The following is a 14,562-nucleotide window of genomic DNA, read 5'->3' as shown; positions in this document are numbered from 1 at the left end:
TTATCTAGGGGGGATTGTGAAGTACAGTATTCAGATGCACGGGACATCTTGTTCTCAAAGACTCCATTTTCGTGCTTGCGACGCCATTTTGTTGTTCATGAGTTAAATTTTGTAACTAGGGGAAAGTTCACGGCTGTAGTGAAACCAGACTGTTCCAGTCCGAACAAGATATAAGACATGAGACCCTGATGAATGTGCTATTCTATTCTCTACGTCACATAGTTGGGGACATATTCCGATTTTTCCTGCAATACTATTGGCTTATAAAGTAAATGTGTCACGACGATGCTATTGGTAGCTGAGTACTTTGCAGAATTAAGCAAAATACTAGAAAAAAGGTGACATAATAAACGGGGTTAGTGATCTGCCTTGATCCTCCGATAGAGTCACACATCTCCGTCTGGTCATTCTCAGTTGCTAGCAACGCCCTGTGGGTTAATTTGGAAATCACTTGGTCAACCATGAAGGGTCACTTGATCCTCCCTCAATAGCTACCTACACACCTTAATATGCAATGGGAGAAAGCTGTAATTTACAGAAAAGTTACTACTATAATTACTGGAATCTGTGATAACAATTCTGGCCATTTAACCACTTTGATGTCACCAACATCCAAGTAACTAAACAGGGTGGGAGCTCCCAGTCACCACCTGCGACAATTACAGTACGCCAGTGTCTTGTGATAGAAGCTGGAGCCTAAAGAAGGCTCCTGGTAAATCTCATAAGAAGCAGTTCTTAAAAATGATCAAAAATAAAAATCATTTGGTGGGATTCCCACCGATATTAGGAACGGGGGCACTGAAATACCATTGCCAAACTCGAACAATGGCTGTGCATGCATGTCTACCACTCTATTCTAATGGGGCAATTCAGGGGCAGTTTTTGGAGTCGGTGAGGTCTCAATGGTCAGATCTTCCAAGACAAGCACGTTAGTGACAAGACAGGTGATATGTTGCAATGTTGGCAATAACCATTTAAAATGTATAAATTAACAGAATAGAGTGTTGAAAACCTACTATAAAGTGATCTTCAGCGCTGGAAAAAAAAATTTAATGATACACAAACTGAAAAAAACAGGAGGTTTAATTCAACCAGATGTTTCATCATGAAAGCAATAATCTCACAATTTTATTTTTCAGTGCTCTTTACTGAGTACATACAAGTTAGCAAATTTTAAGTAAGAAAAAGAAATGTTTACTAATACAATAAATAAACCACTAGAGTGGTTGTAATCCTCAAGTGCCAAGATGACAACCGAACAGCTTTCTCCCGCTTGGTTCAACAACTAAAAAAACACCCAACTGCAGTCTGCTTCATGACCTGCTGTCAGATGGAAAGTTTAGCAGGGATGATGATCAGGAACACGTTTCCTATATGAAGAGAGAGAGAAAAAAGTATAAATAGAGATATTAAGAAAAATAGTAGTAAGATGCAGCAAATAAAAACAGACAATACAGTAAAATATGGGGGGGGGGGGGGGGGGGTTAGGCAAAATACACCCAAAAAGGTTGGGGTTAACTTCCTATATAGCAGATGCCATTTTGGCAGGCATCAACAGGATTTCAGTTACTTTGTTGATTTTAAAATTGATTTGGAAATGAGATTTAATAAGCCAACACAAGTGCAGCTAGCTTGTGTATTTACAACACAAGATTTTGGTAACAGACATGGACAGCATTGAGGTTCATGAAGTACGGTTGTTGCAATATTTGTTCTCCCAGTGTCTGTGTAGCTTTCCTCCGGTTTCCTCCAACATTCATAAGACATACTGATAGGGAATGTAGATTGTGAGCCCCATTGGGGACAGCGATGATAATGTGTGCAAACTATAAAGCACTGCAGAATATGTTAGCACTATATAAATAAAGAGATTATTATAATAAGGCACAGCTTCCTGGCAGAATGCTTTCTGCTAATTAGCTTCCATGGTTATTTTCTGGTTTAAGAAAACACCTGGCCCCAGGTTGCTTAATCCCTTAAGGTACTGTCACACTTAGCGATGCACCAGCGATCCCGACCAGCGATATGACGCGGTCAGGATCGCTGGTACATCGCTAAGTGGTCGCTAGTGAGCTGCCACACAGGCAGATCTCACCAGCGACATCGCAGGGGACGGGGGTCGCTACTTACCTGTCACACCAGGCGATCCTGCGTCCTCCCACCCAGCTCCACGTGTCACTCGTCGTCACAGCAGGAAGCGCCACAGGACGCTGACGACGAGAAACAGTCCAGGCCGTTCTCGCGCGATCAGCGATAACCAGCGGGGGAGCGGGTTGTAGGTAAGTATCACACAAAGCGATTTTGCTAGCAATATCGCTATAACGTCACAAGTTATAGCGATATTGCTAGCGATATCTCTTAGTGTGACAGGCCCTTTAGTGAGGGAGCTAATTTTGACCTTCATGACCTGGCCAAATTTTTTTAATCTGACCACTGTCACTTTATGAGGTAATAATAATGAGGTAATATGAGGTAATAATACAGGGCAGCACGGTGGCTCAGTGGTCCTGGGTTCGAATCCCACCAAGGACAATATCTGCAAGGAGTTTGTATGTTCTCCCCGTGTTTGCGTGGGTTTCCTCCCATACTCCAAAGACATACTGAAAGGGAATTTAGATTGTGATCCCCATTGGGGACAGTGATGATAATGTGTGCAAAACTGTAAAGCGCTGCGGAAGATGTTAGCGTTATATAAAAATAAAGATTATTATTATTATTATAATAACTCTGGAACATTTCAACGGATCCCACTGATTCTGACATTGTTTTTTGTGACATATTGTACTTCATGATAGTGGTAAATTTTGATTGCTATAACTTGTGTATAATTATGAAAATATGGACCTTTTACAAGAAATTTGAAAATGCTACAATTTTTAAACTTTCAATTTTTATGCCCTTAAATCAGAAAGTTATACCACACAACATCGATAATAAATAACATTTCTACTTTAGATATGCACATTTGAAGTGAGTTTGGGGTGCCTATGTGACAAAAAATACCCCAAAATAACACCGTCCTAAAAATTGCTCCCCCCTCAAAACCACATTCAAAAAGTTTATTAACCCTTCAGGTGCTTCATAGGAATTATTGGAATGTGGAAGGAAAAAATGAACATTTTACTTTTTTCACAAAAATTTTACTATAGCCAAAATATTTTACTTTTACAAGGGTAACAGGAGAAAATGAACCCCAAAATTTGTTGTGCAATTTCTCCTGATTACGCAAATACCCCAATATGTGGTGGAAAACTACTATTTGAGTGCACATGAAGGAGCACCTTTTTAACGCAATAATAGCTGGAATCAAGAGCAGACGCCACGTCATGTTCGGAAAGCTCCTGATGTGCCCAACAGTGGAACTCTTCCCCCAAATGTGAACCCATTTTGCAAACTAGACCCCTCAAAGAATGTAATAGATGTGTGGACCTTGGACTCTGAGGCGCTTCATAGAAGCTTATAACGTAGAGCCGTGAAAATAAACTTTTCAAAACTGTATTTAACACCAAATTCAGCATTTTGACAAGATTAACAGGAGAAAATGGACCATATAATTTGTTGAGAAATTTCTCCCAAGTATGCAGATACCCCATGTGTGGGGGAAAACTGCTGTTTGGGCACATGGCAGGGCTCAGAAGGGAAGGAGAACTATTTGACTTAGAACTCAAAATTTGCTGTAATCGTTTGCGGGCACCATGTCACGTCTGAAGAACTACTGATGTGCCTAAACAGTGGAAACAACAAGTTACCCCATTTTGGAAAGTAGACCCCTCAAGGAATGTATCTAGATGTGTGGTGCGCACCTTAATCCCACTTCACCAAAGTTTATAATGTTCAACTGTGAAAATTAAAAAAATACAACATTTCCAGCAAAAATGTTGGTTTTGCCCAAAATTTTTCATTTTCATAAGGGTAACAGAGCAAATTGGACCATACAATTTGTTGTGCAATTTCTCCCGAGTACACCGATACCCCATATGTGGTCGAAAACTACTTTTGAGGCACAGCGCAAAGCTCAGAGCTCCTTCTGCAAAGCTCAGAAGTGCCATTTTGGAGTTGAGATTTTGCGGGAATGGTTTGAGGGTGCCATGTCACATTGGAAGAACCCATGAGGTGTCAGAATAGCATAAGTGACATTTTACAAACTACACCGCTCTATGAATTAATCTAGGCATACAGTGAGCAGGTTGACACCACATGTGCCTCACAGAAATTTATACCATTGGGCATTAAAGAATAATCAATTTTTACCTTTAAAATTTTGTTTTAGTGCCAAATTTATTTTTATAAGGACTAATAAGTTAAAATGGACCTTTCAGTGTGTTGTGCAATTTCTCCTGGGTGTGCCAATACCCTACATGTAGTCGGGAACTACTTTTGAAACATAGTGCAAAACTCAAAAGGGAAAAGGCGCCATATTATAGTGCACATTTTACTGTTATGGTTTGCGTGTGCCTTGAGCCACTGGGAGAGTGGACCTTGAGGGGCATATATATATATATATATATATATATATATATATTAGAAACTCTCCAAAAGTGAAAGCATTTTAAAACTGCACCCCTCAAATACTTTAAAACTGTTGTCGGGGAATTTTTTAACCCTTCAGTTGCTACACAGTAATTAATGCAAAGTGGAATGGAAAAAAAAAAAAAAAATTACAATTTTACCTCTAAAATCTTGCTTTAGCACAGTTTGTTACCCACTTTTTTTACGAGTGCGGTGGTACCACACATGTAGCCCAAAAGTCATGTTTAAACAAAACAGCAGGGCTTGGAACGGAAGGAGCAATATTTGAATTTTAGAACACAAATTTGGATGAAATAGATTGCGGGTGACGTCGTGTTTGCAGGGCCCTTAAGGCGACCAAACAGCAGAACCAACCCTCTTCCCACACACACAACTGACCCCTTTTTGAAAACTCAACCCTTCAAGGATTTCATCCAGGAATATAGTGAGTATTTTGAACTCAACAGTACCACAAAAAATTTTATAACATTAGGCTATTGTAGTGAATATGTCGTCATTAGTGTTGAGCAAATGCTCGCTACTCCAGTCTGCATTGCGTACTCGGGTGTGCACAGAGTAACGCACGTGGTAGAGTAATATCCTAGAAACAATGCTCTGCACGTTTTGCGGCTGTTAAAACACCCTAAAAATAAACTGCCATACATGGCCAATCCCTGCATGGATTTTTTTTTTTTTGGGGGGGGGGGGGGGGGCTGTCTAACAGCCGCAAAACATGTGAGGTGTGGACTCAAGCATGTCAATCGATCACCAGCAAAGGTCGGTGCATACCCGAGAGGCATAGCAACGCCTTTCCAATATTTTTGAACAATTCCATTTTGCGACTTTTTACCACCTTAAGGCCATTTTTGTTGCATAAAAGCTTTGATGAATTGGCCTCATAGTTCTAAAGGAAGGTTCTCTAGAATGTATAGTTAGTATACATGTCAGAAGAGCAGACAGGTCATGTATATAACATGTAAGTTACCGTGGTGCAGCTTTAATAATGTTGTCCACACGCAGGATGACTTCAGCGGCTTCTGCCGCACTCAGCAACACTTGCCTCTTCACCTGGAAGCTTTCAGTGATACCCACTTGTTCCATATCTCCAATAATACCGTTTCTCATATCTGATAAGAACGGGGTATAAATTATATATTTTTTTTTACAAAATTGTGTCAAACCCAATCTTTGATTTATTTAAAGGAAACCTGTTCACCAGATTCGAGCTGCCCAAATCGTGGGAAAATTGAATCAAAGGTCTGGCTGAATTATTACAGCCAGGTACATGATTAATGCTGCCCACGGGTTTGGCAGCATAAATCAGGTGACAGGTTCCCTTTAAATAAAAACTAAGAAAGTAAAAATTATTATAAATGTAATCCCAGATTACTATCCCTAGTCAATCTTACAAATATTTGTTTGACTTCCATAAATGCCAACGAAACAAAGGTAAGAATTACTGACAATAGATTAGGCTATTAAAAGGGTTCTCCATTTTCAGGGAAGTGGACCCCAAAAGCTATAAATACCTAAAACACCAAAAGACGACTAAACCTCATCAGGTCCATCTCAGCTCCCCCGGCAGTACTTGGGTCTCGGTGATTTGGCTGCAGTGATATGGCATTGACAGTGTGCATCACCGCTGTGCCGCAATGCACAAGAACTTGATAAGCTGTAAATTGCTTGTATTTACAAGCACCATCTGACAATACCAATTTATAAAAATGGAAACATCCTTTAAAATCTAAAATTAAACTATGATCCAACAGGTCAGTACATACCAAGCCCATAGGTTTTTTTTCCTTCGCTGTGAGCGGCTCTAAGCTGTGACACTAGGTCAGCACTGTCATAGCCAGCGTTGTCTGCTATAATGGTTGGAAGCTAATAAAAAAATAAAAAAATCACCATAAAAAATACACTACATTCATAAGCAACACAGAAAAGCTTCAAGAAATCCTCATATAAAACTACACTGCTGTTTGGGTGCAACTCAACCCAGATGCAACTTGTGATCTAGAGCCATGGTTATCTACTGCAGTAAGTCTGAACGTTTTACCAAGTTTATGACAGGTAAAAATGCTTCAGAAAAGAGGGTCAATTTCATAACGTTTTCCATTGCTATTATTAATTTTTTTTTTTTTTTTTTTGGGGGGGGGGGGTTTGAATGCCTAGAGGTGATTTCACACTGTTTTGGCACCCGTTCATTGGCCCCCGCAAAACAGAATTCGGGCATATACGCCAAAGAGGTCTTAGACCCTAATGTCGCTTCCAGTAGGTGTACACACCCAAAAATGATGCACGAAAGAGTTCTCTGCTGGCACCATTTTAGTCTGTGACCATGTCGGCGCATACACCCAAATCCCATATTGCAGGAAGTACGGTTTTGAGTTTTCGTTTTTCGCTCCCCTTCTTCCCAGAGCCATAACTTTTTTATTTTTCCGTCAATATGGCCATTTGAGGGCTTGTTTTTTGTGGGACAAGTTCAACTTTTGAACGACAATTGGTTTTACCGGGAAAAAAAATCCAAGTGCGGTGAAATTGCAAAAAAGTGCAATCCCACACTTGTTTTTTGTTAGACTGTTTTACTAGGTTCACTGAATGCTAAAACTGACCTGCCATTATGATTCTCCAGGTCATTACTAGTTCATAGACACCAAACATGTCTAGGTTCTTTTTTATCTAAGTATAACAAAAAATTCCAAACTTTGCTAAAATAAATAAAGAAAAAAAAAAAAAATTGTGCCATTTTCCATTTTTCGTGCGCCGAGCTAACGGTTTTAATGATACCATTTTGGTGCAGATACGATCTTTTTAATCGCCCGTTATTGCATTTTAACGCAATGCTGTGGCGACTAAAAAAAAAAAAAAAAAAAATCGCCATTTATCAGGTTAATCTTTTTACTGATCGGGCGATTCTGAACTCAGTGATACCAAATATGTGTATGTTTGTTTTTTGTTTTTTTTTATTGTTTTATTTTGAATGGGGCGAAAGGGGGGGTGATGTGAACTTTTATATTTTATTTATATTTTTAACAGCATGCTTCAATAGTCTGCCATACCATAACCAGATCGGCTCTGCTATATAGATGATCAAATCGCCTCTATGTATTAAAATTACTCACTTGCGATGAGCACCAACCACCGGGTGGCGCTCACAGCAATCCAGCAGTGACAACCATAGGAGGTCTCCAGGAAACCTTCTGGTTGTCATACCAACCCACCGGTGACCCGCAATCACCAGTGGGTGGGTTTCCGGCCCGATGGCTGGAAGCGCAAATTAAATGCCGCTGTCAGCGCTTGACAACGGGTTAATAGCCGCAATGGCCGGAAGTGTAAATTAAATGCCGCTGTCAGGCATTTGACAAAGGCATTTAACAGGTTAATAGCCGCGGGTGGATCGCAATTCCACCCACAGCTATTCCGGGCACATGTCAGTTGTTCAAAACAGCTGACATGTCTCGGGAAAGATGTGGGCTCACCGCCGCAGCCCACATCAGAGGGGAGTCTGACATTGGCGTAAATTTACGCCCAACGTCAGAAAGGGGTTAATGGCTAACAAAAATAGAGTGGTATTAAAAAGCAGGCTTTCAAGATTTCTTAGGTCTATTCATCAGTCATAGAATAACAAAGTATCTGAACAAACACAAAGGTATACACAAAAAGAGCAGAGACATGACATAACAAATGGACACTTTGTTATACCATGCCTGGTGAAGAGACCCAAGAAATCTTGAAAGCTTGCTTTATAACATCACTTATTATTTTGTTAGCCATTAAAAGGTATCGTAACTACAAGTATTTTGTGTCTTCCATTGAGAACAATTAATCTTTTTTTTCAACTTGCTAACAAGGTACCGAAAACAGGGCTGTGGATTGAAACCTGTGTCCATTTTGGTGGAGTAGGTATAAAATGGACCAACTAAGACTCATAAAATATATAATAAATTGGGTACAGTAGTACAATGCAGGATGTGCTGTAAATATGTTCATAAGAATTTGTTAAAGTTATGAAATATCCTATAAATGTATGTTCTGTTTCGGCTTTTAGTGGAGATGAATCTGTGCTGCACTTTTTCAATAGTGAGGCAATGCTGTGGGGTCGGGGTATGTAAATGCTCAGTAGTTAGGCAGTGCTGTGAGGTCAGGGTATGTACATGCCCAGTAGTGAGGCAGTGCTGTGGGGTCGGGGTATGTACATGCCCAGTAGTGAGGCAGTGCTGTGGGGTCGGGGTATGTAAATGCTCAGTAGTGAGGCAGTGCTGTGGGGTCGGGGAATGTAAATGCTCAGTAGTGAGGCAGTGCTGTGGGGTCGGGGTATGTACACGCTCACTAGTGAGGCAGTGCTGTGGGGTCGGGGTATGTACACGCTCACTAGTGAGGCAGTGCTGTGGGGTCGGGGTATGTACACGCTCACTAGTGAGGCAGTGCTGTGGGGTCGGGGTATGTACACGCTCAGTAGTGAGGCAGTGCTGTGGGGTCGGGAATGTAAATGCTCAGTAGTGAGGGAGTGCTGTGGGGTCGGAGTATGTACACGCTCACTAGTGAGGCAGTGCTGTGGGGTATGTACATGCCCAGTAGTGAGGCAGTGCTGTGGGGTCGGGGTATGTACATGCCCAGTAGTGAGGCAGTGCTGTGGGGTCGGGGTATGTAAATGCTCAGTAGTGAGGCAGTGCTGTGGGGTCGGGGTATGTACACGCTCACTAGTGAGGCAGTGCTGTGGGGTCGGGGTATGTACACGCTCACTAGTGAGGCAGTGCTGTGGGGTCGGGGTATGTACACGCTCACTAGTGAGGCAGTGCTGTGGGGTCGGGGTATGTACACGCTCACTAGTGAGGCAGTGCTGTGGGGTCGGGGTATGTACACGCTCACTAGTGAGGCAGTGCTGTGGGGTCGGGAATGTAAATGCTCAGTAGTGAGGGAGTGCTGTGGGGTCGGGGTATGTACACGCTCACTAGTGAGGCAGTGCTGTGGGGTCGGGGTATGTACACGCTCACTAGTGAGGCAGTGCTGTGGGGTCGGGGTATGTACACGCTCAGTAGTGAGGCAGTGCTGTGGGGTCGGGGTATGTACACGCTCAGTAGTGAGGCAGTGCTGTGGGGTCGGGGTATGTACAAGCTCAGTAGTGAGGCAGTGCTGTGGGGTCGGGGTATGTACAAGCTCAGTAGTGAGGCAGTGCTGTGGGGTCGGGGTATGTACAAGCTCAGTAGTGAGGCAGTGCTGTGGGGTCGGGGTATGTACACGCTCAGTAGTGAGGCAGTGCTGTGGGGTCGGGGTATGTACACGCTCAGTAGTGAGGCAGTGCTGTGAGGTCAGGGTATGTACATGCCCAGTAGTGAGGCAGTGCTGTGGGGTCGGGGTATGTAAATGCTCAGTAGTGAGGCAGTGCTGTGGGGTCGGGGAACGTAAATGCTCAGTAGTGAGGCAGTTCTGTGGGGTCGGGGTATGTACACGCTCACTAGTGAGGCAGTGCTGTGGGGTCGGGGTATGTACACGCTCACTAGTGAGGCAGTGCTGTGGGGTCGGGGTATGTACACGCTCAGTAGTGAGGCAGTGCTGTGGGGTCGGGGTATGTAAATGCTCAGTAGTGAGGCAGTGCTGTGGGGTCGGGGTATGTAAATGCTCAGTAGTGAGGCAGTGCTGTGGGGTTGGGGTATGTAAATGCTCACTAGTGAGGCAGTGCTGTGGGGTCGGGGTATGTACAAGCTCAGTAGTGAGGCAGCGCTGTGGGGTCGGGGTATGTACACGCTCAGTAGTGAGGCAGTGCTGTGGGGTCGGGGTATGTACATGCCCAGTAGTCAGGCAGTGCTGTGGGGTCGGGGTATGTACATGCCCAGTAGTGAGGCAGTGCTGTGGGGTCGAGGTATGTAAATGCTCAGTAGTGAGGCAGTGCTGTGGGGTTGGGGTATGTAAATGCTCAGTAAGTGAGGCAGTGCTGTGGGGTCAGGGTATGTACATGCTCACTAGTGAGGCAGTGCTATGGTGTCTAAGTCAGGGAAATTGAGGAGTCGGACATTTGGCTTAGCGGCTCCAAAGCCCTGACCAAAATTATTTTTTTCACTATCAAATGTTTTTGGGCACACCAATGGCAAGAAAAATGCCCTGCTGCCAATAGGTATAGTGTTGCTCCCTTACCATTTGCAGTGCTTTGGCAAAAGATTCCATTGCCACAGACTCTTTCCCTGGTGTTCTGTTAGCCAGATCTGCCACAGCATGAGCCATCAGCATCTCTGAGCAACCTAAATTAAGATTCACAACAGTTAGCATTAAAAAAAAGTCACTGAAAATGTGCAAAACGGAGAAGATAGAAAAAAAAAATTCAACATTCAAGTACCTCCTCCAAAAACCGTCCTGGTATCTTTCACCGTCTGAGAGAGTACACAAAGTGCATCATGAAGTGACCTCTCTGCTTCATCCAAAATCTGCTGTGTTGCACCCCGGAGCACAATTGTGCAAGCTTCTCCTGGATTGTCAAAGAAAAGAAATCCATATTAAGAATAAAGGAACCTGAAGTGACATGGTTGGAGATTAAACCCAGAGTACATTACGGAAGAAAATCAATGAATAGCAAGGAGCCATCAATTGGACATCAGCTCCACCAGAGCAACCCCTTAATAGTTATCATGCGATGTAATCCAAAAGCAGTAGAAAATTCCAGAAATCCAGTCAAACTGTAATTCTATTTTAAAGTCTAAAAAAATTAAAATACTTTGAAAATTCTTAACACAAAAAAATAAAATGAAATAACCACACCTTGAGAGGGAAAAGAAATTGTTATTACTTACCCATGGCAACACCTGAGAAGTGGATCAGCTTGTCTTCCCCAATCATTACTTCTTCAATAAGTTTACAACTTCCAAGTTTTACTAACTCAGGATGATCAAAAGTAGATGTGATCTCTCCACCTGAAGAAAAGGTAAAAGAATAGCATATAGCTGGGTCCTACTACATTTAATGGCATACAGATATTCTGCAATTAAAAAAAAATAATCCAATCCCTACATTTGAGTAGGGTTTGAGGTGTCACACTTTTACCTGCAACTATAGCTCAGGAGATATGCCGCTGTAAGTATAACGACCAAATGAAAAATACTTGCCTCTCACATGCTTATAAACTGTTCATGTGCAATAGCCAAGGAGGGTAACACATACTTCTACTAGATAATGCTTTAGGTTGGTTAAAACTGATTACTACTAACACATTATTCAATGGTTCTTTGTCTACTGCAAGAAATGTAAAAACTGTAAAAAGGAAACAATACCTGTAACAAGGGCCAAACGCTCGACCCCCACAAAATCTGCATGTTCTATTGCCATAACTCCGGCAGAACCAAAGAGCTGCTCAGGGTAGTTATAGATCAGTTGTCTAAGGAAAGAGGGGGAAGAATGCAAAACCAGTATTATCAGAAAAAAATCATGCAAGAAATTTTTACTATAAAAACAGGGCCCCCTGGATGCTGGAAATAAAGCTTATCTGGGAAAAAGGTGCATTTAGAGGAGTTGCTAGTGGAGATTCCCTGTGTCTTACAGTTCCCTAAAAGTAAGATGTTAAAGCGGTTGTCCACTGCAGCTCAGTTCCTGTTGAAATGGATAGGAGCAGAGTTGCAGTACCCAAGAAGGAAAACTACTAAAGATGGGCGGACACCTGGATGTTCGAGTCCGGCCGAACAGTTACAAAAAGTTCAGGTACCATAACAGTACCCGGACTCCATTCACTTGAATGGGGGGAGCCTGAACATCCAGTGTTTGCCACGCTGTCATGTGAATGACAGAACAGCAAACACCGCTTCTGATCTGCGGTGAAATCATCCCTGCCAGTCAGAGAGCCGCGGTTCCCACACTGTCAAAAGGCAGCGTATGCACTTGGCTGTGATTGGAGGTATAAAGTTTACCTCCGCTCACTGGTGTCAGCTGATGAGACTACTGATCCCACCATCCGACACCTGCTGCCACTAATTACAATGAGAGCAGGCGTGGAGCAGACATTACAACATTTACACCGCTCCTGCTTTTACTGTAATTAGCGGCAGCAGGTTTCGGACGATGGGCTCAGTAGCCCCATCAGATGACTCCAGTGACCGGAGGTAAACTTTGTACTTCCGATCACAGCTGAGAGCTCACTCTGTCTTGACAGGGTGGGAACCGTGTCTCTCTGACCGATGGCCGATCAGAAGCGGTGTTTGCAGTGCTGTCACACACATGACAGCGTGACCAACACCCGGTGTTTGGGCAGCTGAACCCATATAGTAACACGGACTTCCTGGTTAAGTCTGTGTTCGGTGTCCGTGCCCAAACAGTATGTGTTGGGTACAGATGACAAACTTAACTGTTCGTGTTCGCCCATTTCTAAAAACTCAAATGTGTGCAGACCTGTGCTGTTTCAGCCCTGCATACTGTGAGCAACACTGACTGCTGACAGGTACTGGGTGTCAAGCCCTAAAATCTGATATTGGTAACCCATTGTAAAGAATGGTCATTAATATCTAAATGTAGGATTCTTTTAAGAAATTGCTTAGAAAGATTTACCGTAATTCAGATACATTGATGGCCTTGTTAAGGAGGATCATTGTCAAAAAATAAATCCGCCCAGTGACTAATGATCCAAGCCTTGTCTCCTAAATTGACTAGACTAGCGATTAGAAACTAAAGTCCTTTTACTGAAAAAGATTGCCAGATTTAACATCCCACACCAGATCCACTTGAGTTTACACATCTTTCACATGTAACAATGCTACTACCCTCAACCATGCCATGCCCTACCTGTTGATAAAACAGTTGATCCCATGTTTTAGAATTCGCTCTACTTTCTCCTTCATCTTCTCCTTCTCTGCCAACTCAATTTCAGCCACTTTTGCAGTAGAGTCCACACGTACTCTTGAGCCAAAAACCTGCACGACAAAGTATTTGTTAGAGGGCAAGGACAGCAATTGAGTTAAGTCGTTAATACAGAATAGGAAACCACCAACCTTTATTTTGTCAGTGTCCATTCCCGTATTTGCAATTAGTATTTTGGCGTTTTCAATACGTTTTGGTTGGTTTACTCCTATTTTCTTGTCCAATAAGAAACCTAGAAGGCCACAACAAATATTATACAAATTCATGAAATAAGACAGACAGGGAAAAGCAGGGCAAGGAAACATGCCAAGGTCGTCCACAAATTTGAGAAAGTAACTATATGGAGATTACATAGCTAAAGATGGTCGAGTGCAGTATCCTCACAGAAAATGAACAGTGCAGTGATAAAAGCCATAATGTACTGTTGCAGGCATGCTTAGACAGAATACCTTCATCCAAGTAAGACTCTATTAAACTTCCTCCTAACTTCTTAATGACATGGATAGCTTCCAGATTTCCAGAACCCTTCAGTCTCAGTACAGCTTCCACAGCGAGCTTTGCAAAGTGATCTTTATGGTGAGTCAGGAGCTTAGAAGACAAAGTTGTCCTGGCAATGTTCAACAGATCAGCCTCGAACTTCTCTTTATCATTTCTGTGGAAATAAATGGCGTTGACAACTTACTATTTATGATACATTATTATTGAGTGACAGACATTACAACATCTTTTGTTGCTTCAAATAATCTGAGTTAAAGGGAATCTTTCACTCCAGTTGAACATTTCTAGCGAATATTATGGGCATACAGGTTGTATAAAGCTGAAAGAAGTCAGACCTATATGCCTCTTTGATGATGCATTGTTCATTAAAAATCATCTTTTTCGTTTTGAATTTCCAGGCTATGGGGCGTACGCTGCCCAGAAGGGAAAACTGCCTCCGGTCTTCATCATACCAGAATTCTATCCCCTTCTTCCTTTTGACTTCAGGTGCATGTCTGGAAATTCCAGGCCTGCGCATGCCTGTGTTTGTAAAGTTGCACATCCGATTTGCAGCCCAGAGTGTCTGAGAACACTAGGGCCAGAAGTGCCTGACTCTCTGGTCCCTGTGCACAAAACAACTGAAGTCATTGTCTGGAGAAGGGAACAGTTCATTGGAGAGGCAGAATGCGCAGGATTTCCGGCTGCACACCTGACATCAAAAGCAAGCAGAGAAAAAGGTGGCGG

General features: G+C 42.7%; 1 protein-coding gene across 1 annotated transcript in view; it reads right to left on the bottom strand.

Moving 5' to 3' along the window:
- Positions 1–1,065: 1,065 nt before the first annotated feature.
- CCT2 (chaperonin containing TCP1 subunit 2) overlaps positions 1,066–14,562 on the bottom strand; it is a 53,495-nt gene continuing 39,998 nt past the window's right edge. The window contains exons 7-16 of the mRNA XM_073555508.1: positions 13,791–13,993; positions 13,473–13,573; positions 13,267–13,394; positions 11,769–11,872; positions 11,292–11,411; positions 10,841–10,969; positions 10,642–10,745; positions 6,291–6,390; positions 5,495–5,636; positions 1,066–1,370 (exon numbers count right to left, since the gene is read on the bottom strand). Coding sequence (XP_073411609.1) covers positions 1,340–1,370; positions 5,495–5,636; positions 6,291–6,390; positions 10,642–10,745; positions 10,841–10,969; positions 11,292–11,411; positions 11,769–11,872; positions 13,267–13,394; positions 13,473–13,573; positions 13,791–13,993 — 1,162 coding nt within the window. The 3' untranslated portion in view covers positions 1,066–1,339. The remainder of the gene's footprint in view (positions 1,371–5,494; positions 5,637–6,290; positions 6,391–10,641; positions 10,746–10,840; positions 10,970–11,291; positions 11,412–11,768; positions 11,873–13,266; positions 13,395–13,472; positions 13,574–13,790; positions 13,994–14,562) is intronic.

The sequence above is a fragment of the Dendrobates tinctorius genome, unplaced genomic scaffold, assembly GCF_039654945.1.
Source record: "Dendrobates tinctorius isolate UK_male_01 unplaced genomic scaffold, ASM3965494v1 ptg000224l, whole genome shotgun sequence".
NCBI classification, from domain to species: Eukaryota; Metazoa; Chordata; class Amphibia; order Anura; family Dendrobatidae; genus Dendrobates; species Dendrobates tinctorius.
The sequence above is the reverse complement of the archived record's forward strand: the minus strand, read 5'-3'. Positions and strand labels throughout refer to the sequence as shown.